General features: G+C 44.4%; 1 protein-coding gene across 1 annotated transcript in view; it reads right to left on the bottom strand.

The window, feature by feature from the left end:
* Positions 1 to 27,325, bottom strand: part of ATP6V1C1 (ATPase H+ transporting V1 subunit C1) — a 1,238,716-nt gene that overhangs the window by 842,239 nt on the left and 369,152 nt on the right. Inside the window, exon 4 of the mRNA XM_069621464.1 lies at positions 2,397 to 2,482. Coding sequence (XP_069477565.1) covers positions 2,397 to 2,482 — 86 coding nt within the window. The remainder of the gene's footprint in view (positions 1 to 2,396; positions 2,483 to 27,325) is intronic.

Genomic DNA, 27,325 nt, shown 5'->3' with positions numbered 1-27,325 from the left:
TATTCAGGGTCAGCCGCACCTACCCTATACTTGGCTGACAATCTTTTATTGACTGCAGGGATAACCTCAGGAGTTTCCCCAATTTGATGAAATCTTCCTTTGTAAGGCTGTATGGAAAGGGACCACAGGATCCTCTTGTGGACCTTTGTCTAGTTTGTCTGTAAGCTCATCCTGTTGAAAAACAGGTGAAGGCGCAAACCAACCCATGAATTCAATAATTCTTGCCATCAGGGTTCTATAGGGGGTTTCGGCATGTTCCCCTGGGTCTGGTTTGACAAATTTCACTTCTTGGGAAGTGTCCAGCCCACTTGCCTTACGTAATGCTTCCTGTAGGTCTTTCAACCTTCTTTCCTCAGAGGTAAAATCCTCTGAAACAGGTGGTGTGGTCCTCTGCAGCCCGAAGGTTCTTTCTTGGTCAGAATCCTCCCCTTCTTCATAGATTGAAGATAATCTGGGGTACTCTGACCTCGGAAATGGTGTAAAACCCATTTCTAAGGCAGAAGGAGCCAAACTCGTCATTATTGGGCGAGAAAACGTCGATGTCGTTGACGCCAATGTGAAGGGCTTCGAAGGCGTCGAGACAACTGGAAGAGGCCTCGAAGAACTCGAGAGGATCGGGATCCTACTTGAGGATGTCGACGACATTCTCGGCGTTGTGCTGGAGGCTCTGGGTATAACCGTTGGCTGTGAAGTAGCCGTGGTTTTCTCTTTTATCAGTGTCGATGTCGGCGTAGACTATGGCGTCGATTCGATCGATCAATGTGTCGAAGAACCCTTCGACAACTGCGTTGATGGCGCCGATCCATGCTTCAAAGGGATCTTCGACGATGGCGACGAAGATGGTGCCTTCCTACCCGATGGCCCGTGGCGCTCTCGGGTGGACTCTTTCGCCGGGTGCAACAACTCGCGGCGTTTCGATTTTTGGGGTTTTTCATCCGGGGTATCACCCTCAGCTGTCTTCGAGGGGGTCGAGGCCGCTTTCTCGAAGATGCTTAGCATTTTCTTCCTGAATTCCTCCCACTCAGCCTGAGAGCTGTGTTTTGTGGGGCAGGAGACTCTTTCTGGGGAAACAGAAGATGGCGAGGAAGGGGATCTTCGACGTCTCTTTGAGTGTCTAGATCTCGACGAGTGGTGGGAGCTACTTCGAGACCTAGAATGGGAATGCTTTCGACAGCGAGGAGACAAATGCCTCGACTCGGCTGAAGAAACTTTCGAGGAGGTTTTGACCGACTTACCTCTCTCGAGCTTCCCCTTGCGCTCCTTCAAGGCTTTCCCCGTCATGGACATGCAGTCCTCACACTCCGAACAATGGTGCTCGACTCCCAAGCACCACAAACAGATCCTGTGAGGATCCGTTATCGACATTTTCTTTCCGCAGTCTCGACATTTTTTGAAGCCGGACCGCGGAGTCGTCGGTTCGGATGAAGAAGCCATCGAGAACGAGTTGGTTTTAGCGAGTAAATATAAGAGGTTTATCTGTACTGAACTGTGCAACGATATTCCGAGGCCCCATCGCCGCGCGTGGCTATTTATGGGCATGGTGATGTCGGTGCCGATACGGTGGCTGTCGGGGGACATCGACTCAGCGGACGTCGACGAGCAGCGCCCTCTACAGAGAAAAAATGTACAATGACAGCAAGCTGGAGACGAATTATCAAAGATAAGGAATACGTCGGAGGACACAATCCCTTCAAAACTAGTTTCTGGCTTGGGACCAGACAGTCCCAGCCCACTTCCTGGGAACACACAAACATGACCCTGCACTAGGCTGCGATAACCAAGACGTTCCCAGGCAATGCATGACCATTAAAAGGATTTCCTGACCTAGCAGGGCAGGAAGAAGGCCACAGGACAAGATGGTCAAAGGAACAAGCAAAAACCTTGTGGCACGGTCATGTTGGGACACTAGCCGCTGTTAGAAGTCAAATGTGGTAAACGCAGTAAGGTTAATGAAAAGTATTGTAAAAATAGTAATACAACTGCTGCCACCAGCTTGTCCTTTCAGCATATCTAAGGGAATCAAAACATCCCTTTGAGTGTAGTCTAGGCTCATACAAAAGAAACCCCACTGCACTGCATTGTAATATGCATTGTGCAATGATAACAAGTTACCCAAAAAATAGATCACGTGTAAAAAGAAAAAGGGAAACAGTTTCTAAGTACAACAGACTTAAAAGCTGGGCAGTTACCCCATCACAATAGGCAAAAGTGCAGTAGTGTAAAGCTGAGGGCTTTACTTCACTGTAAAAAGTCAGGACAGAGTACAAAAACAAAAGCAAAAAGTTTGGGGGTCAATAGAACATGGAGGGAAAGTTGCTAAAAAGAGAAAGCATTCCCAAAAGAAAGCTTGTCAGTTAGTGCACATTTAAAAAATAAAGCCATAGTGTAATTGTTACCTCCGTTGGCCAACAGATTTTCCTGAACTTTGTCTTTTGTATCTTCCAGCACATCGGCCATATACTGAGCAACCTTCTTGACAGCTCTATAAAATAAAGAAAACATCAAATATTGAAATTGTTATATTAAAAATATAAAACAACCTTTTCTAAATGTGTCTGAAGAATAAACTCTTCCACGGGTGTACATGGTACATTTTTTATTGCCTTGACACAGCCTCCAAAAACGGTTCATCTGCCCATTCCAACGCCTAAAGCCAGGCCTACACTCGCAAAAAAATATAAGGAACATCAGATATTGTGCAGACCAACAGCTTTAGCAGTATGCGCCACAAACAGAAGCTCTAACTTTGTAGACTAATTTGAATACGCCTTAAGAACACAAAATACATACTTTTATTAAGCTGAAATAATTGATACAAAGAAAGTACGAACCCTGGTTAGCAAACTACGGTTGCAGGCTTTAATCACTCTAAAGTAAATTTTCTTGCAGCTTTCCCCACAATCCAAAATAAGGAGTATACCAATAAGTGCTTTGAATTAGGTGAGAATCTGGGGCTATTTTGAGAAACTAAAGTACCTAAGAGATAGCACTGCTTACCTATGTTAAAAGAAGGTGGGTTGAGTGGTGAAGGCAGCTGTGTATGGATGAAACTAGCTGCGCTTCAGATGAAGGTTTGAGCAGCGTTGTGTGGTATGTGACTCGAGTTATTACTACCGTGAAACATGACTGGGAGAGGCTGAACCGTTTATGGGCTTTGCAGGAAGGGGCGGTTTCACCTGAGCTCTTGGCAGTTGTAAAGCATGTCAATGTGGAAGAGTCTTGTCAGAGCAGCATGTAGTGGAGAAGTATCTCATGTGATGAACAAGAGACAGGCCACTGCGAAAGCCAGTCCCATAGGTGGATTAGCACCCTGATGAGGGTGTACATCCAACAAGGTTGCTACAGTTGAATGCCTGCATTCCAAGCAAGTCTATATTCTGCACTTGCTCACACAGCCATATCCCACATGCCCGTTGTGCACAGTAAATGAACTAAAATAAGATGATCACTTGCCTCTACTTCCTCAGCTGTGCTGGCTATCTTGGTCTTATTTCCAAGCCACTTTTCTGTGTTTCTATGGTGACCATCTTTGCTTGGGTTTAGTTTGCTTTTCATAATTAGCACATGGGGCGGGTGAGCAACCAATCAGGTAGCTCGGAACACAGGGTGAATCTACCGATCTAAGTCTGCATTCTGAGCAACCGGTTGGCTGCTTCCCACATCCCGCCATCTTCCCTCCACACGCCCATCCCTTCTTTAATTTTCCCTGCCCCACTTACCTGACTTCTGCATTAGAGGGGAAGCAGGTGTATACTGCTTAACAGAATTCCCAGGAAATCTAAAAGGGAATACTTGAAGGGCACAAAGGAAATGCCAAATAAAGTATCAGTAAACAACATTTCTCCAATTCTTCCTTGCCCATTCAAATCCTTACTAATGATTCGGTTTTAGCCCCCCATAAACACCATTTGTTAGCTGAGCCACAGAAAAATAACAAAATGGCCACTGCATGCTCCAACACTGTGCCCTGTAAAACAAATTGCACAGAGCTTCTGCTGTTTACATGCCCACTAGAACACAAGATTGTAGCAGAAGATGCTCCCAGCTTTCCCACGGACCTGCCTAGATTCTAACCACAGTTTGGGGCACTGGTTGCAGTTCATGTGACCGGAGTCCCGGAGCTAAAAGCGGTGGACATCTTAAGTTGACTTTTCCCTGTCACAGTTTAGTAGCTCAATTTGGGCATCTTCAGCTAAGAGTGTTGAAGTAAAAGGCAATCTCTCAGCCTTCTTCCCCAAGCTTTTTGCCAATGAGCCTTTGCTGTGTCCTGCTACTTGTCCCCAAGTATGCATTACTACTTCTTCTCATCCTCACCATGCAGTTCTCATACTATTGCTTACTTTCCCTTCTACTTCTCTCTGCACTCTCCTCTGCTCAGAACTGTCTCAACTCTTCCCATGCCCCATCATCTCTTCTACTCGATGCCATCCCTCGTCGCACCACTACTCTCTCCATTCCTAAAGGTTAGTTCAACTTCAGCTTTTATTACACTTCCTCGTCTCACATATACGCTCAGCACGCCTCTATTTCGAAGACTCAACGTTGCTATCAGAGTGTCAGATAAGGTTTGGAAACGTACTCCCTATTTTTTGATTGATTTCATGTTAATGTTAAAGGTATTTATATAGCGCACCATTACCAATGGAGTTGGTCTCCAAGCGCTCAGGCGGATCTGCAAACAAAGAGGTGGGGTTGGGTTAGTGGGTGAAGAGGGTGTAGGAAAGTGGGAAGGTGGTGTCCTGTTGGCAGTTTCAGTTCGGTTTTCACTGTGCGCTGTGCTTGGGCGTGAATATTGGATTGAAGGGAGTCCTCATGTGCCGTTGTTGCGTTATATGTGTTGATTGTTTATCTTTGAAGAGTGGTGAAGTGCATGCGGTTTGCTGTGAGAGAAGTGGTTGTGTGGGTTTTTGTGCGAGTTAAGTATGCAGAAATTTGAGGTTTTGGTTAGTGGTTTATATGTCTCTTAATCCGTGTAGTTTTATTTTATGTGTTCGGTTGTCATACTGGGTAGGTATGTTCTTTCTCTTTCTTTCCTGACAGTCTAGTTTCTAGGGCTATGTCGTGGGCGGTTCTTAGCCAAGTTATTTGAGCTTAGTACAGCCGGTTGGGCGAGCATTATCCCTAGTTTAATAGTGGTGTCATTATCATTTCCTTGCTCCTTCCTATCCATTTACTGTCGGTGGTCCATTGCTGCCTGTGATTACAATGTGGGCCAAGCTGTTATTGCTAGGTCATGCCTTCCTTCCCGATTGATCTGTGGATGTAATTGTTGGTATTATTCTAGGTGGTCTATCTTTCAATTGTTAAGTGGATATGTTGTAGATCCATATATCCTTACTTCTATTAAGGGTCGAAGGCTTAGGGAATAGGGGATAGGTTCCTCTCTGAGCCTAGTTCCACTGTGTATGCCCCTATGGGCATTCTTTCGAGTTATGGGGTGAAGAGCCAGGATTTGAGGCATTTCCTGAATTGTAGGTGATCTCTTGTTCCGTATGTTCTTTGGTAGTTTGTTCCAGGTTTTTGGTGCGAGGTGAGAGAAAGAGGATCCTGCAAGGTTTCTTTTGATGTAGGATTTGGGTGCCAAATGGATGTCACTTCTAGATCTGAGTGGCCTTGTAGTGTGATGTGCGTTTATTTTTCTTCTAAAGAACTCCGCACCTTGGTCATGAATTGCTCGGTGCGTTATGCACATGGATTTGAACTTCATCCGCTGTTTGATGGGTAGTGAGTGTAGTGTTTTCAGCGCTGGTGTGATGTGTTCTCTTTGAAGTAGATTAAGGAGCAGTCTGGCCGCCGCATTTTGTATGCATTGCTGTTTATTTAGGAGTCGTTCAGGCATCCCTAGATATAAGCTATTGGCGTAGTCTAATCTGGACTTGATGAGAGCGATGACTGTAGTTGTTTTGTTGGTGAATGAGAGGAATGGTAGGATCCTTTTAGCCAAAAAACTATTTTGCACAGAGCACACCTAATGGTTCAATTCTTGGTGGTGTTTAAAGGAAGGTTAGTGGGGTGCCGGGGAGAAAAACAACCTTGACACTAGGTTGTATCAATCTATGCGAAACCAACAGATGTCCATAAACTTATGTAACTATCCCATCCCCTGCACACCCTTTCTATTGCATACACAATCAATATTAGTTATTTTTACAGTAGTCGTTGAAAATAATATTTCCTGAACCACCCATAACTGCTTATAAGAGGGGGCAGAACTTTAGGGACCAACTTGTGAAAGCAGAAAGACCCAGACTGGACAGTCAATGGACGTTGACAAAGAAAAAAGCAGGCACCTTTGCATGCCTCAGTTGTGGAAATTGCAACAACATAATGAAGGGAAATTATGTGAGACACCCAAACAATGGAAACAAAAATCCATTAGATGACTTTGCAACATGCGATACTAAATACTAAATCCGTCATCTACGGTCTACGTTGTCCCTGTGGGATCTATTACATGGGACAAACCCAAAGAAAGGCGAAAGAACGCTGGAATGAACACAAGAGCAACATTAGGACCAATAACCTACACTCACCAGTTGCTAAACATTTCGCAATGGAAAACACAGCATAGCACAACTAAAAGTTATAATACTCGAAATTGTGAAGAAATCGCAGAGAGGAGGCAATCATGGGAAACTGATGAATCAGAGGGAAATCTTTTGGATCGACAAACTGAACAGTCACGTACCAAATGGAATGAATGAGGAGTATAGTCTGTCCTGCTTTCTTTAAAACAGACACAAAACAGAATTGCAACAAACTAATTAGACATAAATGGGATGTCAGTTAAGCATGAGGATTAGATTTTCAGTAAGAGATCATCAATACAAGTCAAGCCTCTTACGCTTGACTAAACTTTAGATACTGTTCCTCTTTAAATACTGTTACTTTTTCTGAGAAAATTTTTTAGATACTGTTCGTCTTTCTGAACATCATGAATTGATAAGATGTGCCAAGGTTCTGTGTACTTTTTTGGATATTGTTCCTCTATTTTTATCACCACAAATGAGAATTAAAGTGACATAAAAGACATTGGAATGTATAGCCACATCAAGCCGAGAATGTGAGCATGAGCATGTTACCATCATCAAAATATAATCATTGAGATGCTTCCATTATGAATTCTCTTAGACTACCTGACTGTTGAAATTAGATGAGCACTACGATTTTGCACACCACTATTTTTCGCGTACCAACGCTATTAGAGTTGAGTCATAAACAGTCATTTAAAAACACACTTGATATTTTACCTATTCTTCTCATAGTTGGCTTAACGAGTAACCTGGGACATACAACATAGACTTCCCAATAATGGAACGTAGACGTCACGCGCAAACAACATTACGACACACGCGAACGCTATGAGACCATGACGTCATCACATGATGACGTCACTATATAAACAACGGCCATTTTGTTGTCGGAACACCAGCATCGTGAGGTGCAGAACGGCTTCCCCTGAGGATACACAAAGATCAAGCAGGAGAGGTGAGTTAGGAAGGACCTACTTAGGTCCACTTGCTGCACCATAGCTAAGACGTTTATTAAAAACTTTAAGAACTCTACCTAAATGGATTTTTAATACCCATTAGATACACACCTAGGAGTGACTCTTTTTGAACTAAGAACATCAGCAGCCGCTGATCATACCCATTTGGAAGTGGGTAAGTGTTAACATCTAATACTTTAACTCCCAACTTACTAACTTAATGGGTACAACCACAATTTAAAAATGTAAATATACGTTATAGGGGCAGCTCCTGAGCATTTGGGAATCGTCTGCGATCACAGTCCTTACCCACCCGACCTGGAACTAGACTATAATCTCTACTTAAATAGGAAAGGCAAGCCTCTATAGACTCCAAGGTAATTGCATTTTTTCTTTAATACCATCAGACTGTGCATGAATATAATCTATCCTCTTGTCTCTTGCTATAAGAGACATACTGATTTCCTTATTTTAAACAGTTAGCTTATTTTTTAGGTTTTTTTAGATGACTTACCAATTAAAGATAATTGACATGCTTCGTTAATAAACACTAAACTTTTGATATAAGTGAATATCCATATGATCACTAGTGTGAGGATGATTATGGCAACATGACAGAGTAGTATCTATACAGAATCTATAATCTAATTATAGCATTATATGTTATAGGTGATTGCTGAAGAAAAATCAAATGAAAGAATGTGGGAAAGTGGGTGAACATCTCTTGAAGAAGGGGATCAATCTAAACTCCGAAACGCGTTGAGAAAAAGTTTTCATGTTACTGACTTTTGTTTACCCACAAGGACCAATAGGGCCATAAGATAAATGCATTTGTTCTAGTATGCTTAATATACAAAAGTGAATGTTTAGTTACACTGAAGTGAAATGAAGAAAATAAATGTGAGTTATAGTAACACTTTGTTTGAATACAGAATTTTTTTACTAAAAACTGGTTTCAAGTTATTATTTTCAACGACTACTGTAAAAATAACTAATATTGATTGTGTATGCAATAGAAAGGGTGTGCAGGGGACGGGATAGTTACATAAGTTTATGGACATCTGTAGGATCCTTTTAGCCGCTCGCAGGACAAAGAACCTTTCTTGATTAGGGCGTTTACTTGTGGCTCTAAAGTGAGTTAGTTGTCCATCAGGACTCAGTTTTTTTTTTTTACAATGATGATGGGGCTGGGGTTTCACCAAGTTCTGTTGTCCATGGAATGTAGAGGTTGTCTTCTCTGTTTTTTGTGATAATCATTATTTCTGTTTTGCCTGGGTTGAGTTTGAGGTAGTTTAAGTTCATGCAGTTGTATTTTTCATGAAGGCAGTTATCTAGTGTTGAGTTTTCTTCTTGTGAGTCTTGTATTTTATAGATTATTTGTGTGTCGTCAGCATAGTTGTAGCAGGTGAGGCCATATCTTTCAATGATTCTAATTAGTTGAGACAGGTAGATGTTGAATAGTAGTGGCGAGAAGGATGATCTTTGCGAGACTGCATGACGATTCTCCTGGGCTTAATTTGAAAGATTTCATCCATATTGTTTCTGTTCTGTTTGTTAGGAAGGATCTGATCCATAGTAAGGTGTTGTCTGTGATTCCGAATTCTTCCAGTCTCATGATGAGGAGGTTGTGGTTAACTGTGGCGAATGCCGCACAGAGGTCTTAAAGTATCAGAGCGGTGCTGTTGTTTGAGTCTGTGTTTACCTTCAGATCATCCCAGATTGAGATAAGTGCGGTTTCTGTTCCTCTCCTCAGTCTGAGGCCTACTTGTGCCTGGATTAATAGGCAGTGTTCTTCTATGAATTCTTGGGCTGTTCTATATATGCGTGTTTCCAGGAGGTTAGCTGGGTAAAGGATGTTGGAGAAGGGTCTGTAATTGGAGAGGTCCTCTACGTTTCCTGCTGTATCCTTGTGGTTTGATATATGCCGATTTGAAGGATTGTGGCACTCTCCCTGTTGAGATTGATTGGTTGACGACATTCCTGTAATATTCCATTGGTGTTCCTTGTGAGAGGATTGATTTGTAGATGTCAGGGGGTCAGGGATCGGCTGGTGAGCCCGATTTGTTGCTTTGATTTACTGGTTTGACGAAAGTCTCCACTGATATGTGGGCGAAGTTTCAGAGTTTGTTCCGGTGTTAGAGTTACATCAGTGAGTGTCTTCAGTGTTGTGGTTTCATGGTCTCTCGGATGGTCATGATTTTAGTTTTGAAATGGTCTGCAAGTTCACTGCATAGTTTCTTCGATGGTATTGGAGCGTTGTTGCAGCCAGGTGGGTTTTTTATTTCGTTTATGATTTTAAATAGTTTGTTTTGGGTGTTTGGTACTTTGAGGATTCTGGTGTCGTATTTCCTTTTTGTATGAACGGGTATGTTGTAGAAGTTTGCATTTTTTTCTGCAGTCTTTATTGATCCTCCATTCTAATTTTTGTTTTTTCCTCTTCAAGGCGCCTTGTAGTGGGGTGAAGCATTTTGCCCTTGGTCTTTTGCGGGATGGATTGAAGGGTTTTTCTTTGGCAATCTCGTCAATTGTTGAGGTGATCCAGTTGTGAAGTATATCTATTTTAGTGTCTAGGTCAGCTTCATCCAGAGTGGTTGCTTGTGGTTTGGTGATCTCCAGTAGTTCCGCTAAGTTGGAGTTTTTCATGGTTCTCCTGTTTCTTTTCATGATGATCGGTAGCTTTTCCCATGTCTTGGTTATTGGGGAGGGCAGTGTCATTACGAAGGGAATGATGAGGTGGTCGCTCCAGAGGATCTGAATCGGTGGCGCCGTGCTAATTAGTTTTCTGTAGTCGAAGATTGCGTCCAGTGTATGTCCTGCTGTGTGGGTTGCTCCTTTGACCAACTGATGTAGTTTCATTGTTGTTAGTTGGCTGGTAAGAGATTTTTGTGAGGTTGTGGTTTCTTCATCAAACTAGATGTTGAAGTCTCTGAGGATAATCAGGTGGTTATGATTGATAGCTATGTTGGCGATTGCTTCTATGAAGGTGTCTACAAAGGCCACATCATACGTTGGTGGTCTGTATAGCAGTAGGAATTTCAGGTTTTTTCTGGGATTTGTTGATAGACATACGATTCTGCTTTAATTTCCAAGTGTTCCTTGTGGATGAATGCCAGTCCACCACTTCTTTTTGTTTTCCCGTTTGCTTGGATGCACTTGAAGGTATCGGGCAGGCAGTTCTTGAGGATGATCTTGTAGTTGTCATCTAGCCATGTTTTAGTTACAAAAAGGATGACAGTGCCTCTGTCCCTTAGGAGGTCATAGATTTCGGTGGCATGTTTGGACATTCGGAGATTCAAAGGTTGTGGATTCGATATAAAAAAGGTAGTGCACGCTCGTGTCCACTCTTAAATTAGACACGCAAGATGAAAGGGCAAATGAAAATGTGTGAACTGGCAGCGACCACTCTTGACCCTCCAGCTCATCCACCAGAGTTGGAAAATAATAGCAATCACAATAATTATAGTGGGAAGGTGAGTCACGCTCATGTTTGGACATTCATCTTGCGTTATTTAGATTGCAGTGGATCTTTTTGGTGTCATTTGGTTTATTTGTTGTTTCCGGTTTTGATTTGTGGATGTTCAGTTGGGGTGCTTTTTATGTTGACTCTGATTGTTGACGTTCTGTGAAGGCAGCTTCGTCGTTGAATCAGTCTGTGAGATTGATAATTGGGTTGCTGACTTCTATTACTTCATCATTTCTTGTCATTTGATGTGGGTATCAATAGTGCCCTTCTTTGGCGTCATCCCATTCTCTTCTTGGGTACATTCTTGTTTTGTTCTGTTTTTTTTTTTATCTGTCTGGAAATGTCGGTGTTGTTGGAGTATCTAGGTTATTTGGTTGGTGTGAGGTACGGTGTAAAATATAAGGATTTTTCTCTTACGATGTTTGTTCTGCCAATAGTATTGTTTGGCGGGGTGTGTTCTGTATTGAAGGCGTCTTCTACTGAAGGCAGTTTAGCTTGTCTATCCTTTTCTCTTTGTCAGCGTCCAATTCTGCGTCGGGGCATTATGGATCCTTGGAGGGGGGAGTTGGTCTGGGTGTTGGGTTTATAGGGGCAGCTGTTATTCCTTGTGCCAACCTAGTGTTGATTTTAGTCCTCTTAAGTTGTTGCGTTTGGAAGTTTTTCGTGTGTCTTTGTTCAGTCAGTTGGGTAGGGGTGTTCCTCTCACAACGGGAGGGCTGTCCTGGGGAGTATTGTATGTGGGAGGGTGGCACTGCTGGATGTGGGCTATGGGTGCAGTAAATTAGGGTGGGGATTATGGTAGTAGTTACTGGCTTAGGTGGTGGCTGGGTGTTCAGGGGTGTCGGGTTCTTAGGATTCAATTATGGCAGCTACTGATGAACCAATGGCATCACAACTCAACGTGATGACATGGAACGTAAGGGGAATGGGCTCGTACCTCAGGAGGAACCGCATACAGTCTTATCTTAGGAGGAAGAAAGTCTCGATTGCGATGCTACAGGAGACGCACCTCACTGAGGACGCTCTGTCCAAATTGGCAGACCGATGGGATGGGACTGTGAGAGGATCCCCATACTCCAAATACGCGAGGGGTGTGCTAATATGGGTAAACCCGAATGTGCCTTTCCAGTTACACGGATGTGAATCTGATAAGGACGGAAGATACGTAATAATGTGGGGAACTATAGAACAGACCCCGATCTGCTTGGCTAACACATACTTCCCACAATATGGAATCCCGTCTTACCTCAGTACACTGAGCCCCAAGCTGGCACACCACCGAGGCCAAACCTTCATATGGGGAGGAGACTTTAACTGTGTCATGGATACAGCTATGGACAGATCACTCCCTCCCCCCCAACCGAGCAATCCCGCAACCCGTACTATGGCGGAGACACTAGACCAACTCAATCTAGTGGACATCTGGAGGATACAACACCCGGCTGACAGGATCTACTCACATTACTCAGCCCCACACAGCGTCTACACAAGAATAGATTATTTGTTCATTGATCGGGACCAGGTCCCGCTGGCGATGGCCACAGAGTACCTGGGGAGATCTATCTCCGACCACTCTCCGTTAACCATGCAATGGCAGCAGAGGGGACCCAGACCCCCGATCCCCATGTGGAGAATGCCTTCCGCGACATTAGAGGACTCACAGTTCAGAGAAGACCTTGCCGAGAGACTAGAGGAGTACGTTGAAATCAACAAAGGATCTGTGTCCACCTGGAGCACACTGTGGGAAGCCATGAAGGTGGTTACCAGAGGAGAAATCATATCAAGAGCTGGTGGCACCCGCAGGCAACTAAAGACGTCACTTGAGGCCCAAGAATCAGAGATCACTCGTCTGGAGTCCACTTCTGACGCCTCCCCAGAGGTCGAAATGAAACTGAAAGCAGCCCGAGAAAAATGTCAGCTCTCCTGGGACAGGCTGGAAAAATTCGACTTTGCCACGTACATCGCCCGATCCCACAGGGAATCAGACAAACCAGGTAGGCTGTTGGCCTGGTTGTGCAGAAGAGAGCACCCTAAACACCTACCAACGGAAATAATAGACACAGAAGGTGTATCCCACAGGACACAGATGGGGATCAACAAAGCATTTGCTAAGTTCTACTCAAAACTATACGCTCATGAAGCCCAGATCCCCACCACAGAAATAATAGATACCCTGGAAGAGATTGGTCTACCCCAAATATCCAGCGAACAGAGAACTGAACTGGACATGGAAATCACTCTCGACGATGTAAGATGGGCCATCAGGTCGCTTGCTACCAGCAAGACCCCTGGCAGCGACGGACTTATGCCGGAATTTTATAAAGCATACGAGCCCATCCTCACCCCCATCCTACACGAAGTCTACCAGGAAGCTTACGCAAACGGGATCCTCCCCAACACCATGAGAGAAACTATAATCATCCCCATGCTTAAGCCCCACAAACCGCCCACTGATTGTGACTCATACCGACCCCTAGCCATGCTCAACTACGATAGCAAGATCCTCACCTCAATACTGGCTGGCAGACTTGCTAGAGTGGTAGGGTCTATAATTCACGAAGATCAGAACGGATTTGTTCCAGGGCGCAACACCACAGCTAATTTGAGGAGGCTTCAACACATCATGGCCAAAACTCACGATTCTGTGGAAGACCTAGCGATATTGTCGCTTGATGCCATCAAGGCCTTCGACTCCATCTACTGGGAGTGGCTAGTGGAGGCCTTGCGGGCTTTTGGCTTCGGAAATGGCTTCATCAGATGGGTCCAGGTTCTCTACAACTCTCCAGTGGCCAGGGTCAAGACAGGCGGAATGGTCTCGAAACCTTGGGAAATACAGAGAGGCACGAGACAAGGATGCCCACTTTCGCCCATGCTGTACATACTGGGACTGGAACCGATTGCCATATACTTCCGTCAACAGCTCTTCGACGCCGGCATTAAGGTGGGCAACGTTTATAACATAATATCATTGTACGCAGATGACGTTCTCCTGTATTTAAAAGACCCCAAGATCAACGCACCGACAACACTGGAGGTACTCGACAACTACGCGAGATACTCTGGAATCCAATTTAGCAGACACAAATCCTCAGCATTCCCCCTAGCCGGATTGAGAGACGTTTTAGCAGAAGACCTCCCAAATATAGGGATAAAATGGCAACTCGAGAAGTTCAGGTACTTGGGGATTGATGTCAGCCACACCCCACAGCTCACACATGAGCACAACACAGAAGTCGCTATCACCAACCTCCGGCGATCTATAAAATTCTGGTCCAAACTCCCACTGGCAATGGTGGGGAGAGCGGCGATTGTCAAGATGATAATCCTCCCCCGTTTCTTGTATTTCTTTGTGAACATTTGCCACTATGTACGGCCTCCCCTCTTCAAGAAATTGGAGGCCATCATTAAGGACTTTTTGTGGGGGCCCCACAGGCACAAACTGTCACTAGCTACGTTATCCCTGCCGCATAAAGAAGGTGGAATACAACTTCCAGATCTCCAGCTCTATTACCTGGCTGCCCAGCTCAGTCACATCACGAAGTGGCTGTCGGACGAACCTTCAGCTGAACTGGGGCTACTGAAGCAACCTCACACCAACCTAATTCCTAAAGAAACCCTATGGAACCCCCCTTGCGGCTCCCCGGAAACCCCTTTAGTTGTGGAGCTTGGCAGACAGATATGGGCCAGGACTTGCTTCATTAGGAAGGTGCAACACCCGTACTCTCCAGACCATCCCATAATGGCAGACGTGTGCAAAACGGAGGCAGACCTTCCCATAGCAAGGAGGTGGGAGGAAGCTGCTATATATACATGGGGAGACTTGTTTGAAGGTGGAGTGTTCAGGGACTTTGAGTCGATACAAGTTATCGAAGGACTATGCAAAGGCCAGTTTCTCTGGTACCATAGGCTAAAACAAACCGCCAAGAAGCAGTGGCACTCCTGGCCAGAGGAACCCACCTCTGACCGTCTACTACAGGAAATGTACGACCTCTCCGATGGATGGAGACCGGTCTCCAGGTTGTACAAGAAGCTCATCGACAAACCTAACCCTAAGGGAGCGGCGCTGAGGGCAAAATGGGAAGCAGACCTCGTAGCCTGCACTCACTGATAAGGAATGGGAAAGAGCATTAATATTCCCCAAGAAAGTGTCAAGAAATTCCAGATTTGGCCAAATACAGCTGAATGTCCTTTACTGAACCTACATGACTCCCCACAGAGTTGCCTCGTTCAACGCGAAGGTCCCACCGGTGTGCCCATGGTGCGGGAACGACAGGGCAGACATGATTCACATGTTCTGGACCTGCACTAAAGCGATGACACTCTGGTCAAAAGCCAAGCAGTCCTGCAGAGACGCCGGAATGGAGAGATACGAATGGTCACCCGGAGAATGCCTACTGGGTACATACCCCAGACCAAGCAAATTCAAACACCTTGTGAAGCTAATGGACATTTCATGTATACTTGTTAAAAGGACCATAGCGATGGCCTGGAAGACACCCGCAGGCCCCAGGCACGAACGTTGGTTAAACGAAATGGCGAGATGGACAGCTGCAGAAATCAGAGCCTGGCAGGAAGGAACTACATCCTGTGGGGACACCACAAGTGGCACCCTGGTCGCCTGGAAGGCTCTTCTGATGGATATGCACTTCGACGCAGACCATAAGCCCCCCTGAGCACCTGTAGTGTTTTGTAGTAACAGGTTCCTTGCATTAACACAATGCAGATGTCCCCTGAAACTGTTCCCCTCCACTTCCTGAGAAGTCATAACCTGGACTGAACCACCATCTCGAACCCTACATGTTACATCACACGAAGACTATTGTTGTTTAAGTTGTTTTTCTCTTTGTTTGCTTTAATCCATAAGTTTGTATTGTCTCACTTTTATCACAAAACCAATAAAACACTTTGAAAAAAAAATGGCAGGTACTGATAATAGATATATAGCAGGTCGCACCCAAAGATTTTTTGTTGTCGAGGGGTCTGTGATATAATAGGGTGGAGACAACGTGATGTATATGAGAATCACAGACTACCTCCTTCTCCTGTATTCACCAAACATGTAGACCCAGACCAGTCACACAAAGATTAACACGTTTGTCAATGTGTGTAAACCAAACTCGACCACTGCATCTTTTTACCCAAGAAACTATACATTTATTTATTTTACAAATGGCTTCCTGTGTTCAAAATATGTTGTTTAAAAAACATAGAACATCATGATATACATCATTACAGCCAACAAATACTATCATTCTACATGGGTTAGTGTACAAAACAATGGCATACGTCTTATGCCATGGAATAATTGATTCTACAAAAAACACAAAGAATACTGAATGACTTTGTGCCAGAGCAAGTGAAAAACTCACATAATTTCTATTCAAAGAAGACGTTTTCATATAGATGGTATCTAATTTCTGATATATTTCTACACAAGGCTGTTATCCCTTGTTCAATCCTTTGGCCCCATTTCTTCTTCACTGTTTTTCCCCTGTCTTTGCGGGGTACTGGATGTCTGTTACCCCCACCAAGATATTTATTTTTTCTGGATGTTTTTAAAGATGTTAAGTCGACGCACTGGGTTTCGGCCTATAGCTCCAAGGTAAACCCCAACCCAGGTAGGTTTCCCTGATGGTTTTGAAATGCCTTCGTCAGGACATAAAAGCTAACTTCTTAGCCAGATCTTCAATCTTCTAACCCCTCATATTTCAGACAGTTTTATTCAGTAGACACAGACTGGGACAGATTTCTTTTTTTGAAAGCCACGTCACGCCGATACTTCTTACTCATCATATATATGCATTCTCACTCACTTTCACCAGAGTCCTGGTTTCACACAGCCAAAATATCTGGTCAAATCAATATGGCCACACTGCTTTTAGATATTGCAATCCTCTCGCCGGCCGCAGTAAATCTTGTCCCTCGATATTCAACCCGGAGCGCTGAGTCCTTGTCTGGGTCTACAAGTTTGGTGAATACAGAAGTCTGTGATTCTCATATACAGGTACTGATAATATCCAGACGGGTGGGAAGCAAGAGATGCAGAGCCTAGGTTTTTCAAGTGGTTTACAATGAGTTGTACTCTTGGGTGTAGGATATCAGATGTCCAAAGGGATGTAGGTTTCGGCGGAAGCCAAACAATGATTAAACAGCTTGATTCCTTATCCTTGGACAGCAGCGGGTAGGTCCAGGTTCCGCAAAGGCAGGCAGTAGTCAAGACTGGGACACCTAGCTATCGGGAGAGGTTTATAGGCCTCGCAGAGGGCAGGCAGTGATCAAGTATCAGGTTAGGGACACCTAGGTGACGGGGGAGGATTAGTTTGGGAGAGGTAGGTAGTAATTAACACCCAATTTTAAGACGCCTAGATATCGGGAGGAAGGCCCAGGCCTCTGAGTGTCAGGCAGCAATTGAACACATTGACTGGGACCCCTAGACAGCAATTGTACACCTAGACTGGAACACCTAGACAACAATTGTGCACCTAGACTGGAACACCTAGACAACAATTGTGCACCTAGACTGGAACACCCGGACAGCTGTAGAGGCTTCGGCCTCACAGTAGCAGGTTTAGCAGAATAAGATAGAGGTGGCAACACCTAGAGTTGGCTCTCGTGTACAGAGGCGGAGAGTTTCAGATTTCACAATGCAGTTCACGCACAGGGGAGTACACCTAGGTATAGTTTGTTACAGGAGAACCCACCCAGATGAGAGTTCTGCGCAGTGGGGGGAGGCCTAGGTTCTATAATGCAGCTTGGTACGGGAGGGAACACCCAGGCTTGAGAATCCTGTATTGGAGGTGGAGGGGGCCTTAGTTTCGCTGTGTAGTTTGGTATAGGAGAAGACACCGAGACTTGGGAGACCTGTACAGTGGGATAGAGCCCTGAGCGTTACAGTACAATTTGATACAGGAGACACATCTAGAATGGGGTCCTGTATAGTGGGAGAGAGGCCCAAGCTTCACAATGCAGTTTGGTACGGGAGAACACACTGAGATATGAGAGTCCTGTATAGTGGGAGAGAGGCCTATGTTTTAGAATGCAGTTTCAAATACAGGGGAGCACACACTTAGAATGGTCCTTTACAGTGGAAAAGTGGCCTAAGCTTCACAATGCAGTTTGGTACAGTGGGCTTTGTATGACGGTGTCTGTATATGTTGTAGATAGAAAATTGTCCCTACCTTTTCCGTTTATGCTGGTGACAGCAGCCTATTCGTCGTGTGTCATGTCAGGGTACTGTGGCCTGGTGCAACTGCTGGTTAGGGGGGAGTGTGCCGTTGCAGTCACTACTTGTTGTCTGTAGTTGTGGGCTCTGTAGGTTCCACTTGGGCTTACGGTGTAGGGCTAGCTAGGTGGAAAGGCATGCTTATTACGTGGAAGAGTGCCACAGTAGTAGGAAAAGTAGCAGTTAAGGGTTGGTGTGTGTTAGTGGCTGGCCCTTGGCCTCCCCTGCCGACAATGACTGGAGCAGCTACTTCAAGAGCCGCCCTTTGTCATGGGCCCTTCGCTGCAGGGCTGCACAGACAGAGGGCTGTCCTGGGAGGTGGTGTTAAAAGGAAGGACCAATCACAGTAGGGGATGAGGGAGGAGGGGAAACAGGGCCGGGTTGGCAAGCGGAGGAGAGTGGATTGGGCCTGCGCAAGTGCGCTAATCAATTCTAAACACACACTTCAATTACAATTCCCAAATGCAGATAATGGATTAATTTAATTAAAACACACCTTACACTGGCTCCTCACGGGCACAGGTTCGAATCCCAGAAGTGGTGGGGGAAATAAAAAACTAAAAAGTACATTTCATTGCTGAGCGCAGGGAGCCCCAGAAGGGTCTCGGCACCATTGAAGTTTTGGGAGACTGCCAGGGTTGAGCCCCAGCCCACTTCAAGTTTTTCTATTGGATAATAGGAAGCCTATGTACACTCTTGACATCAAATGAAGGTGGGCCAGGTACCCTCCACTTCCAATGGTTAAATTAGCAGACAATAATAAACAGCCCTTCCTTGGTTTCAACCAGCAAGGCAAGCAAAATCAGTGACATACATGCTAACACGGCCCATTCCATTCAGGCGACGTTAGCCCAGTCCACGTTTTAAAGTTGCATACATGGCAATATTCCAAAGCACCTGGAAGGGAGATTTTGGTGGAGAAATCAGGAGAACTTAATTTTCCTATAGGAATGCATTGGTGTTCTATTCGCCTCAATCGGGAGGGTTGACAAGTAGGCCTGGAATTCCCAATTATAAACCAAGTACTGGACTAGTAGAACTAATTCCAGAATGTAATGTGGCATATTGATATGAGTTACCAGTGAAACGAAACGCTGACTGGAATATGCAGCCAAACGTCTGCGTCACACAATCTTAATTAATGCTTTTTTTAGACAGAATTGTCATAAACGCTCACAATACATCATAAAACGAACCACTGACATTTAGAGTATAAGAACTACAATGCAAAAATTCAATGGGCCTAATTCACAGAACCATTTTATAATGAAAAAACCCCATTGGAAAAAGAGCATACAGATCTAAAAGCATAAAACATATAAATATTCATCTTTGTGGGCTACAACTCAACTGTTAATCAGGACTCATTGATGCCCCCTTCAGTTTCAATCTCCATGCCCACACTAAATATTTACAGGTGGCATAGAAAGCAGGCAAATCACTAGAGTTGAGAAAGGTCGCCATGGCCTCAGTTAACATTCTACAACCTCGGATTAGAAAAAGTGGCTTTAAAAATAGTTTCCATAATGGAAAAGTGGCTGTGCAGAGAAATGAGTCATATCCTCATTTGGATTGCCAAACGAGGGGCATGCTGCAGGTACATTTTTGTTGTCCTTGAAAATCAAGTTTTATTATCTTTTTTCAAATAACATCAACAGTACCACCAAGATATACTACATTAACTTTCTGCAATTACCCTGCCTCCCCCTCCTCCCTACATGCAGACCCTCAAGTCTCTTTTCTTTGTCACAGCCGTTAGTTTCCAGTCTCATGCCGTTTTATCCCAAGGGCAGGTTATTGTCCATACTTGTTAAAGAAAGGAAGCCAGGTCCCCTCTATGTCCATTCGAGTCTCGTCCAAAGGATGGGTCAGATATTCCATGTCGTATATAGATTTGGCTTTCTGAACCCATTCCTTTTCTGTGGGCATGCTCCCTCTTTTCCAGTGTTGTGCCACGTACCTCCATGCTGCTACTAGTAAAGTGTGGATTATGTGGCCTTCATCGCCCCCGTTTCCTTCCTCGTGCACCCCAAACAAAAGTAGGCTAGGTTCCCTAGTTCTATGTATCACATCAAGGTACTTTTGCCAGCCCAAGACTTCTTTCCAGTATATCTGAATGAGAGGACAGGTCCACCACATGTGGTAATAGTCACCATTAGTCCCTTTACAGTGCCAAAAACATACATCTACCTCAGGATACATCATTGCTAGCGCTGCAGGTGGGTAGTGTCACCTATGTAGCAGTTTGAATGCCTGCATCCCATATTGCAGGGATAATGTGGATGGTTTTACATCCCTACACATTTTACCCCGCCTCTGGTTGGTCATTTCAATTCCCAGATCCTCGGCCCATTTCCGATGTGTGGGTAATGTATCAGTGGGTTTGCCCCTTATTTCTTCATATAACCTGGATATTCGGCCCTTCATATTAGTTTGCTGCAGCAATATCTTTTCGAAGGGAGTGAGCTCTCGGGATAGAATTACTCCCCAGCTAGGCTTCATCAGGACCATCCTTCAACAGTAGGTATTTAAAAATCGAGAGTCCCTTCATTTCAAGGCATTTATCTAGAAGGGCCAATGGCATGTATTGCCCTATAAACCAGAGGGATTTTTGTTGACAAGCTAGGGTACAAGGCCGGACGGAGGACTAACGGTCCAAAATGCATAGGCCTTTTCTCACTGTTTGCTTTGAGTTTTAGAACCACTATTTGGTTCCTCCTATTGGATTAAATATGAACTATCTGGCATAATATTGATTGATCACATTTTTTCTACCTCAAAGCATTGGATCCTTGAAAGTACATCAAATATTTTGGAAATGGATAAACCCTTCATGGATACTAAGGTGTGCGGCCTACACCGATGACACAAACCATGGTCTCTTTTCTCTGCATAAACATAGTGTCTAGGCACGGTGGCACTTGACAGTGGGCTGCACCCCACACACAACTAATATAAAGGATACAATATTTAGAAGCAGAATTACTGTACCCAACAAGCTGTGCCCACTCACCCACGAAGTTATATATTCCCCTCCTTCCCACATCTGTCCCGCCCTTGTGAGCCCAGATTCATACCACGTTTGAAACCTTAGAGGGTCTACGATGAGGTTCGGTATGGGTGGTGTCCAGATACAACTGAGTGGGGAGGGCCATATTGACAACCATCTGGTAGCACTCCCCGCCCTCCAGATTGACCAGAACACTTCCAGGATGGGGTGCTCTAGCACTCGCCTAGGGATCTCTTTCTGCGGAACCCACATCCATTCCCCCAATTTTACCCGTTGAAAAATCACATTGTCCACGTGGACCCATTGCTTTTTGGTTTCTGGGTATAGATGGTCTACCATAATTGGCTATTGGGCTGCCCTTCAATATGCAGCCAGATCTGGGAATCACACTCCGCCTTACTCCTTTTTATTGATTTATTTTATTTGTTGACAGCGCCCAAACCCGTAATTATCACGGCGCTGGTAGCTTAGGAACATGCGAAGAATATGGTACTAGCACCCTAAATGCTAGTGGAGGTTTTGCTCCTGCCCATAAGAACCCCCAAGAGGGCTTTCTGAATTGTGGCTAGGAAGTTGGTAGGGAGCATTTGGAAGAGAAACATCAGCTTGGGGAGGATTGACATTTTGAATACAGTTTAGCTGTGCCATCCACGAGAGACCAATCTGTCCCCAGCGTTGCATGTCCTCAATTTTAGTTCTTCCCAAACAGATTCTTGGCTTCTGTCGTGATTTCGATCACCAGATAGCGAAAGCCCTCCCATCTTGTCTTAAATCCCCATTTCCAAATCCACAGTTAACCTTGTCCTTACCCTGCTTGGAGCTCACTGTTATGAGTGCTTCTCAAAAAGTAGGGGGCGTGTCCGCCGCTTGTCTTATGGAGTTGAAGATCTTCGCCAGGGGCCCTGCTAGGATTTCCTGGAACTGCTTGTAGAAACATGCTGTGTATCCATCTTCCCACTGTGCCTTCCCTGCCTTCAGCTGTCCTATTGCCCTCTTAAACTCGTACCCTGTTATCTCCATTTGCAGCATGAATTTCCCTTCTTTTGTCAGCTGTGGAATGGGGAAGTTTGCCCAAATACTCCTTGACCTCCCTCTTCCCTAATTTTTCTGGCTGGGAGCACAGTATTTCATAGTAGTCGAAACGCTCAGGGTATTTCCCCTGGGTGCGACCATCTCCCCATCCTCATCCCTCAGCTGGTGGACGGACCCTCCTGTCACCCCTTCATTCTCTGACCCTTTTTGCCAGCAGAGTCCCTACTCGGTCTCCCCCCTTCATAGTTTGTACACAATTGATTGTATTGTTACTTTGTATTGCTGTTTTAGCATATTTTTATACATTTTAGTCTTTATTGTTTTTTAATTTGTGCTATATATTCTCCTGCTTACCTTAAAGCCTCATCTGTGCATTGCTGCACTGTTCTTCCTATTATAATCTTTGTGCGATTTAAAACAGAGCTTGTAGCAAGACTCTGCACGCACTTATCTTGTGGACTACAATTCCCTGCTTGTTTGTAGTTCCAAGTCCCATTTTATTTAGGTCACAGGCGCAACTGCGCCTACCGTGAAAGAGCCGGTTTGTGCAAGTTTGTTTAAGGGGTGAATAAGAGGTGCGTAGGAGGACTCTGTTGCCTCTTTCGTCTTGAGTCTCCATCATATATAAAGAGACGTAGGTAACTTTCCTTTCTTTTATCTCAGTGATTTTGCTCTGAATATGCCCCTTAAGACTAGAACGCATGCTCTCAGATGAAGGCTATCTCTGCACTGGGAAACCCAGCCATAGCAGTCCCTCATGAGCGCTTCTCAATTTCTAGTATTGCTCGACACGGTGCTAATCATCGAGGAAATTAATATACCTGAATATCAGGATAAATCCATGGGCCCGCTCCTTCAGGATCCTGGCTGTGCCCCACTGCCAATTCCTCCTCCCCTTACCTTGGAACTACTGTTAATTACCCGGTTGGAACGGAGCTCTAAGGAAGGTTGCACCATACACTGTAATTCGAATGGACATATAAAAAGTCAATTAAGTATTTATTTACTTAACACCCGCTCCTTGGTAAAGCATGCACTTGAGGTCGAAGATTATATTCTTACTCACGAAACAAACATGCTTGCACTTTCGGAGACGTGGTAACATGATGCAGCAAAGATTGCCATTGCAAACTCCTTGCCTACTGGATATAAAATGTATTGTGCTGATCGAAGTGATCAACGTGGCGTGGCGGTGGTGTTGCGCTTGTGAAAGCTCACTTTGATTGCTACTCCTCTAATAACCTGCATCTGGATGGTTTTGAACTCTTTTATGTTAAAATAAAAATTAATCCAAATACATCTCTCACTATTTTCATTCTTTATAAACCTCCCCAAGCCCTTTTGCTTTTTAATGAGCAACTATTGGAATTATTAACCAGGCAAAGATTGCAGATCATTCAGACCGCTATCGATGCTGAACCAAGATAGCAAAATACTTACAGTAGTATTGGCAAACAGAATGAAACGGATCATAAATAAACTGATACACCCACACCATATCCGACAACCTTAGACGACTCCACCGGGTCATAGAACACACAAAAGAAGACTCAGCTGAGATGGCTATTGTATCACTGGACGCAATAAAAGTTAAATAGCCTTGGCCGATTGCAGCCCTGACTCACTATGGGATAGGACCGGAGTACCTTAAATGGGTTAAACTACTGTATAGTGCGCCGTTAGCCAGAGTTAAAACAGGAGCCATGGTCTCTGAAAGATGGCAATTGAGCAGGGTTACTAGTCAAGGATGCCCATGGTCTCTGATGCTGTACATTTTAGCATTGGAGCCCCTGGCACTATGCCTGAGACAGCAGTTTGTGGAAATAGGGATCAGACTAAAAGGGGACCGCATTAAATTTCGCTATACGCAGACGACATGCTGCTGTACTTAAGATACCATGAAGAAAATCTCGAATACAAAAATCTCCAATACTATCAGGAATAGAGGTGAACCCCAGGAAATCATGCATATTTCCATTAGGGAGATATGTGGGAGTCCCATGCGATCAATTGCCGGTCTTACAAATACCATGGGAGCCAAATACATTTAGATACCTGGGAATAGATATATATCACACGGCAGACGAAGAACATCAAAACAACACTGAGAAAGCGGTACACAAAATAGAAAATAATATGAGGTTCTGGTCCAAGCTCCCCCTGGCAATGATGGGAAGAGGGGCGCTGCTGAAGATTGTGGTACTGCCGAGATTGTTGCATTATTTTGGGAACATACCATACCGGATACCGGGGCGATTCTCTATGAAGCTACCGAGCATATGTAGGGGGCTTTTATGAAACGGGACTAGGAATAGAATTGCCCTTTGAAAATTGCAGAATACACATGATAAAGTAGGCATAAAACTGCCAAACTACGAGATCTATTACCTAGCTAGTCAACTGCAATATGTAGCCAAGTGGTTATCTGAAGACCCCACCTCAGAATCGAGGCTGCTAAGATTAGAATGTGCCCCGTTCTTTCTAAAGGAAATAATATGGCTACCCAAATCAGAGTTAAAAGGGCGCTCAAAGATGCTGGTACTGGGATGGCCGGTGTGGCGAAGAGCCTTTCAGGTCATGGGAAGCACAGCCCCGTGCTCGCCACAAATACCGCTGGTTGCACTGGCGGGAGAAGATGGGCAACTGATGAGGACAATTAGAAGACACTGGGAACCGGTGGGAATTGTAACAATGGGAGACATATGTCAAGAAGGGAAGATAAAGGTATTCGGGAGGAAACAGGGCTGCTGCTGGGCAAAATATCACATATAACAGAATGACACGGATCAGAGCGATATGGTCAGAAGTAACATTAGACGAGGAAGCTGACACTACCATAGAAACGATATATGATATAGCAGAAGGAGGGCATGAGATATCTAGACTATACAAGCTATTGATGTCCAAGGCGGGGAAGGAAGTGGCACAATTAAGATATGTCTGGGAAGAAGAGGTGGGAGTGCCCATGAGTGACGGGTTGTGGGAGCGGGCCCAATGGTACCACAAAAAAGTGTCTAGAAACGTGAGGCTCCAGCAAATACAGGTATATATAACCCACAGGGCATATATGACTCCCCAAAGAATAGCTAGATTCAAGAATGCAAAACGACAAACATGTCCCAAATGCGGGGAAGAAAACGCGGGGATGACATATGTTTTGGGCATGCCCAGAAATTGGGAAATCTGGGAAGAAGTATCCTACCGGCTAGACGAGAAGGAGATCAAACTAGATGTTGGATCGGCATGGGCATGTTTGGTAGGCAGATTCCCTAGGCCACGCCAACTAAAACATGTGAATAAATTAAAAGACTTGGCGTACATACTTGCCAAGCGCAGAATCGCCATGGGATGGAAAGCGTGTAATAGACCTAGGATAAATGTTTGGTGGAAAGACCTACAGAAATGGACTGAGGCTGAAACAGCAGTATGGCAGGAAACGGTGGGCAGAGGGGGGGGAGGAAGAAGCAGAATCCCCGACGGCCTGGAAGCACTTAGTGGCCACACTATATGGGCCCACCTAGGACTGGTCGAGCGACCAGGACTCAGATGAGGATAAAGAAAAGGAACCCCTTCATAAGGAATAGGTGCAAATAGTGAGGCGGAGTAGGCTCGGGTGGGGGGGAGGGAGAGGAGCAGGCAGCAGATATGGAAATATAAAAGCAAACACCGGAAATTGTGATATGCACTGCAAGTTTGTTGTATATTGTTTTTGTTGTAATAAAATCAATAAAAATATTTTAACAAAAAAAAACTATTGGAATTATTAAACAGCAGTATTAAAGGCAGTTCCCCAGTGCTTCTGGTGGGTGATTTTAATCTATGGGCAGATTCCTCTGCTGTATCATTGCTCTCTTCTATGGGAGCAGCAGGTTTTGACCAATTGTTAAAGAGCCTAATGTATTAGGCTGCCACATATTGGACTGGATCCTCTCGCACAATGTTCTGAACACCTCTATTAATACATCAGTGCATCCTTGTACGGACCATTTTATTAACACTTCCATTAACGTCCCTACCTCTCCTCTCGGACTGGATACGAACCTAGGAGTTAAAATAACATGCCGCTACCAAACCGGGGAATATTGAAGCTAGAGATAACACTGCTGATCTGGCTTCCCACTTATCCTCCGCTATCAGGGAGACCATTGATACTCTTGCACCTGAAAAAGTAAAGATATTAAAAACAGAATACTTGAAGAAAACATGGTTTAAAATTGAGATTGTGGAAGAAAGAAGGGTAAAAAGAGTGTTAGAACATAAATGGAGGAAAAGCCCCTGTCCCATTACCCTTGAAAGTTATAAGAAAAGCATCCAATTATAAAAACATTATTGAAGCTGAAACGAAAACCTACAATGAACGCATTAATAATGCACAATCAAACTCCAAAGAACTTTTTTAAATACTGAAGGAATTTGAAAATCATTCATCATCCTTTCCACCCGTCTCTAAAGAATCTTTATGGTGTGAATCCATTCAGGATGAGTTTGCAAATAAACTTGCGGGTCATCGTCTGTCCATCCTTAGAAAGCTGTCCAGATCTGTTCCAAATAATGAGCCTATTACAGCTAATAACGCACATCTATACCCATCTGAGCCTACTCCCAAGTTCTCATTTTATTGCTGCACCGAGGAGGAAGTTCTGGAGATTGTTAAGAATATGAAATATACTTCATGCCTGGGAGAATCCAGCCCTGCTGATATTTTGAAACACTCTAGATGTTCTGATCCTGTGGATCAACAAAATGATCAATCTCTCCTTTGAATCAGGCACCGTACCCACCATCCTCAAGGATGTTTGGGTCACTCCCCTACTGAAAAAGGATTCCTTGGATCCTGTGTTTCTGTGTTATTGAAGGTCTTGGACAGAGTTGCATACCTACAGATCCAGAACTTCATAGAGGAAAATAACCTATTAAACTAGCCATCCGTCTGGTTTCAGATCCCACCATGGAATGGTAACCACTCGCTTAGATCTTAAATCTAATATCATAGACATTATCAAAAAAAGTGATCCAGCACTTGTTATTGCTGGATTTGTCATCACCATTTGGCATTATTGATCACAAACTCCTACATAACACATTTCTAACTGTTGCAAACTGTTTGGC

This window comes from Ambystoma mexicanum, chromosome 5q, assembly GCF_040938575.1.
Source record: "Ambystoma mexicanum isolate Mex_15411 chromosome 5q, UKY_AmexF1_1, whole genome shotgun sequence".
Taxonomy (NCBI): Eukaryota; Metazoa; Chordata; class Amphibia; order Caudata; family Ambystomatidae; genus Ambystoma; species Ambystoma mexicanum.
This window is presented reverse-complemented; position numbering and strand designations above follow the sequence as displayed.